General features: G+C 41.8%; 1 protein-coding gene across 1 annotated transcript in view; it reads right to left on the reverse strand.

Annotated features, from left to right (window-relative positions):
• The window catches only part of Rnf17 (ring finger protein 17), a 108393-nt gene extending 105282 nt beyond the window's left edge, over positions 1-3111 (reverse strand). Inside the window, 1 exon segment of the mRNA XM_013012382.1 lies at positions 3053-3111. Coding sequence (XP_012867836.1) covers positions 3053-3111 — 59 coding nt within the window.
• Between the last annotated feature and the right edge of the window lie 2498 nt (positions 3112-5609).

Genomic DNA, 5609 nt, shown 5'->3' on the forward strand with positions numbered 1-5609 from the left:
TTAAGAAAGGATTGAGTATATTTTAATTGAGTTTGTTTTTTGTTTTAATAAAACCTTGTGCATGCTATATATATATATATATATATATATATTTTTTTTTTTTTTTACTAAAAATAGTAAGTGGTTGGGGCTGGGGGTTTAGCTCAGCGGAAGAGTACCTGCATGGCAAGCGCAGGCCCTGAGTTCGGTCCTCAGCTCTGAAAAAAAAAAAAAAGCCATAAAAATAGTAAGTGGCAATTAAAATTATCAGCACTTGAGTTTGACCTTAGGGCCTTGGCACTGTCCTTTAACTTTTTCACTCAATGCTCATGCTTTACCACTTGAGCCACATCTCCACTTCCAGCTTTATTATGTATTTTGTTGTTTTATGGTGTTTAATTGGAGATAAGATTCTCATGGACTTTCCTGCCCAGGCTGGCTTCAAACTGTGATCTTCAGCTTCCTGAGTAGCTAGAATTACAGGCATGAACTTCTGGTACCCAGCTCCAAAATTGGCAGCATAGACAGCAGTGGTAATTTGATGCTATTGTAATGCTCACACATTGTCTTCTGTGTGTCACCATATAATAGAATGTACCATCATATTGGTCTCAAACACACCAGATGGCGCCAGACCCATATCATATTTCTGCTTTGAGTTTTTGTTGTTCATTTTGGGAAGCAGTTTTCAGATCATTGTTACTTTGCTTTCAAAGAGCTATTTATCCTGGAAGAAGCAGAGTACCCAAATTATTCAGGAAGTGGATGGCTTTTTCCCTTGGAAATTAGGAGTGGAGTAGGAAGGACTTTTTTTTGGTAATTTCCTAATTTTCCCTGGTAATTTTTGTTTAGGATAAGGAAGCTGGACCTCAAAACCACTTCACCTTTCTTGGGTCCAAGCCGGAACCCTGTGGACTCTTTTGACCCTTTGACTTCCAACTGTGTTCCAGCAATTTATTCCACTAATTTTCAAGCTCAATCCCAGAAAACCCTTGCTTGAGAATTACAACAGAGATGAAATACAAAAATAGGGAATTTGAGGTAAGGGAATATGGTATTGCTGCTTTAAGGGACATACTTTTGTAGCAATCAGGCAATTATAACCTTAGGGCTCCAGGGGATTAGTAGACAGAACCAGGCTCTGCAGTGTCCCTTCTTGAGAAATAGCCCTACGTGGAGCTCCAAGAAATTCTAACTAGAACTTGAGTAACCTGCAAGGCCTGACAACATATTCCTTTGTGAGCCTCTCTACAGAGCAACAAGGCACTGGTGTCTACTCATGTTCTTCTCCATACTCCTTCAGAATCCCAACATCCCAGTCATTACTGGTCCTTTCACTGAATAGCCACACATTCTTTGAGCCTTCTATCTTTATTTGTCCTGGCCTTATGATAGGAAGAGAAGTAAAGACAACTTCAAGCCAGGCACCAATGGCTCACACCTGTAATCCTAACTACTCAAGAGGCTGAAATCTGAGGATTGCGGTTCAAGGTTAGCCTGGGCAGAAAAGTCCCTGTGACACTCATCTCCAATGAACCACTCAAAAACCAAAAGTGGCACTATGGCTCAAAGTGGTAGAGCACTATCCTTGAGCAGAAGAGCTCAGAGACAGAGCACAAGCCCTGAGTTCAAGCCCCATAACTGACAACAACAACAAAAAAGAGATGACTGTAGCTTGAACTTAGCAGCAGAGTAGCTAACTCCCAGCTCTCGATTTTGGTATGCTTAAGAATACCTGTTGAAACCAGGTGCTGGTGGCTCACTCTTGTTATTCTACCTATAGAGGAGGCTGAGATCTGAGGATTGAGATTTGAAGCCAGCCTAGGCAGAAAAGTCTGTGAGACTTTGCTTTCCAGTTAACCCCGCAAAAGCTGGAAGTGGAGCTGAGTCAAGTGGTAGAGTTCCAGCCTGGAGTGAAAAAGCTAAGGGACAGTGCCCAGGCCCTGAGTTCAAGCCCTAGTTCCAGCATGCACACACACGCACACACACACACACACACACACACACAGAATCCCTGTTTACTTAAGAATGCCTGTTGCCAGTGTCTGAGCCTGAGCCTCAGAGGTTCTGATTTTGGTGCTTGGGGATTGAGTCTTGAGTTTGTGTCCTTTAGCAGCTGTTCTGGTACTGGGTCTCACTCGTCTCTACCCTGCAGTGATCTAGTTCTGCCTTACAGTGTAAGGTTTCTTCTTGCACATGTGTGGTCTACATCCATTTCTTTAGTTCCTTCCATTTCATTTACTGCTGCTTGCAGTGGATCAGACTTACCATAAGTGTCCAGAGTGAGGCAAGTTATTACTATTAGGAAACCTTAAAAGGGTGGGGTGAGTTCAAGCACAGGCCCTACATCTTTTCTGTTATTAGATGAAGAAAAGGATACTTGGGGCTGACTTTGTGTGTGTGTGTACCAGTACTGGGGCTTGAACTCAGGGCCTGGGTGCTGTCCTTTAGCTTTTTTGCTCAAGAATGGTGCTCTAAACTGGGCTCATAGCTGTAATCTTAGCTACTCAGGAGGCTGAGATTTGAGGATAGTGGTTCAAACCAAGCTTGGACAGGAAAGTCTGTGATATTCTTATCTGCAATTAATCACAGAAAAAGTCAGAAGTAGTACTGTGATTTAAGGGGTAGAGTGCTAGCCTTGAGTAAAAGGAACCCAGGGATAGTGCCCAGGTCCAGAGTTCAAGCCCCAGGACTGGCAAAAAAAAAAAAAAAACACCAAAAAACCAAAACCGAAAAAACAAAGGGAATAGTACTCTAACACTCTAACACTTGAACCACATCTCTACTTCTGGCTTTTTGGTAGTTAAGAGATAAGAGTCTCATGGATTTTCCTGCCTTGGCTGGCAATCCTTAGATCTTAGCCTTCTGAGTAGCTAGGATTACAGATGTGAGCCACTAGCCTCTGCCTGTGTTGACTTTTAATAGGAAAACATAGCCTTTTTTTTTTCCAGTCAGCCTCAAATGCTTGCATATTGTCTCTGATTGGATAGCTTTTGACTGCCCAGCATTCCAACCGGTAGGAGTGTCCCAGAGCTGAGCAGCGTACAAGCCTAGTGGGGAGATAAACACCTACCTGCCACTGATCTCACCTTGCCAAACTCTGACCTTCTCTGTGGAGGGAAGACTCTCCATTGCCATAAAAGAATGAAAACACTTCACTGAACTATTCAAGAAGTAAATCTTTCCTGGGCTCTCATAGATTCTCAGTATTTTGTTGAGACCATTTTTCTTCGCTTCTAAATGCTGTCCTGGCCTCCCAGGTTCAGGTTCTAGTCAGATGTGCCATTTAATGCATTACACCAGCTCTGTCTAGGATTCTGATAAGGCCTGGCATCAGCTGTTATGGTGGTTGAAGGATTGACCCCCACCTTATTATCCCAGGTGCATAGGGACATCAGGCAAAAACCCAGGTATGTATAGATGTGCTTGATGTGCAGGCAGGACAATCTGACCTAAGCTTGGCCATAAACATTCCATTGTGGGCCTAACAGATAGTCCCTGCCTCCCAAGCCCCAATAGCCTTTTCAATAACTTCATTCTCCTTGCTCAGACCCCATAAAAGCATAACTCCAGCCCCACCACCTCACACAACCCCTTATTCTGTGGGAAAGCTGCTGCCCCTTGCTGTTCCTCAATAACCAGTCCTGGCGTATTGAGATGAGTCTGGCTTGTACTTTCTCCTCCATTTTCCTAACAGTGGTTTCAGAGAAAAGATGATGAAAGGAGTGTTTAAGCTTTCTTGGATAAAGGAGATTTGAGAATTATAGAAATAGGTTGTAGAACAGCAGGTAATCCAGCCTATTATAACATGCTTAGCCTCATAGCCCTGTCCTCACATAGCAAATTAGATTAAAAAAATATTTATTTATAGCTAGGTGCTGGTGATTAACTCCTGTAGTCTTAACTACTCAGGAAGCTGAGATCTGAGGATTGTGGTTGGAAGCCAGCCCAGGCAGAAAAGTCCATGAAATTCCTATTCCCCATTAATTAGCAAAAAGCTAAAGTAAAGGTGTGGCTCAAGTGGTAGAACACAATCTTTGAGCATAAAAGCTAAGGGATAGTGCCCAGACCCTGGGTTCAAGCCCCAGTACTGTCATTAAAACAAAAACTCAGAAAGAGTTGCTAACTGAATGTACTAGCATGTGAATGGAATGGCTATAAGCATTAGCTTTTGGAGAATCCAGTCAACTCATTAGTCATTTATAAATTTGCCCTGTAAAAATCCTAAATCTTTCATTTGTAGGTGAGAAAATAATACTGTTCTTGGAGTCAGGCCACATATTTGGGGATTGAGTTATGCTAGTGATAGCTTGAACATATATGAAGATTCTAGCAGTTTATTGGATTTGCCCTCATAGAAATCTGTTTCATGAGGTAATGGTTGCAACGAACTGAGATTTCACTGAGAAACAGTTCTGTCTTTCTACTTTGGCTGTGGTGGATAACAGAGGTTGCTGATTCTGAGAATAAATCCCTTTCTTAGAAATTTATTTAGAAGCCAGATTCTTAGAACCTTTGTAGATGATGTTAAATAATGTTAGAAATAATATCCTACTGGATGAAAGATGGCTTAAAAAGTAATAGTAAGACACTGAACTACTTTCCACGTCTCTGCTGCTTTATACCTCTTCTTATGTTATTTTTATAAGATAAAGGGAAGTAATTATCATTGTTACCTTATAATTGAGAAAAAATTATTCATAGAATGAGGCAATGAGTGGTTCATGTATAAGTTGGAACCATGGGTCCTGGGTGGCAGAGTTTAGACTTCCGTGTGAGGCCATGTTACGTAATACACAGGATGGCCACGCATGCTGATCAGCCCAAGCATTCTCGTTTATATCTCTTCTCTCAGCATAATTATTTAGGATTGCTCTATTTTATTTTCAAAAGTACTTCAGTGTGAATAATAAATTATATGAATATAGAAGATCCTATGGGAGTTTTAGTCAACTACCAGTCCACAGACAGTGATTTGCATTAGTGCTTATTGTTTTTTGTTTTTTTTGGTCGGTCGTGGGGCTTGAACTCTGGGCCTGGGCACTGTCCCTCAGCTCTTCAGTTAACAGCCAGCACTCTACTGCTTGAGCCACAGCGCCACTTACAGTTTTCTAGTGGTTTATTGGAGATAAGAGTCTCAGGGACTTTCCTGCCCAAGCTGGCTTTGAACCACAATCTTCAGATCTCAGCCTCCTGAGTAGCTAGGATTACAGGTGTGAGACACTGGCGCCTGGCTAGTGCTTATTCTTATTGGACTCAAAAGATGTTTAATTTGAAAAAACAAAAACAAAAAGAAACAAAAAAGCTTGGCACTTTGCAAAGATCATTGGGGGATTTCAGAGCCCAATTCTTAGCCCTACTGCAGGATTGTGCTTTATCTATAACTTTCTTGTCAAAGCTGCTAAAGGACTTTCCTAATACAAGTCTACACAAATCCTGCCCTGTTAGCTGTTTCTTGAGAAGACAAAATTGAAAAAAAAATGACTGTCTTGGCTCTAGTTGTGTGTGTGTGTGTGTGTGTGTGTGTGTGTGTGTGTGTGTGTCTGTGTGTGTACTGGGGCTTGAACTCAGGACCTGGAAATTGTCCCTTAGCTTTTTCACTGAAGACTTGGCTCTAATTCTGTGTGTGT

Source organism: Dipodomys ordii, unplaced genomic scaffold, assembly GCF_000151885.1.
Source record: "Dipodomys ordii isolate 6190 unplaced genomic scaffold, Dord_2.0 Scaffold1, whole genome shotgun sequence".
NCBI classification, from domain to species: Eukaryota; Metazoa; Chordata; class Mammalia; order Rodentia; family Heteromyidae; genus Dipodomys; species Dipodomys ordii.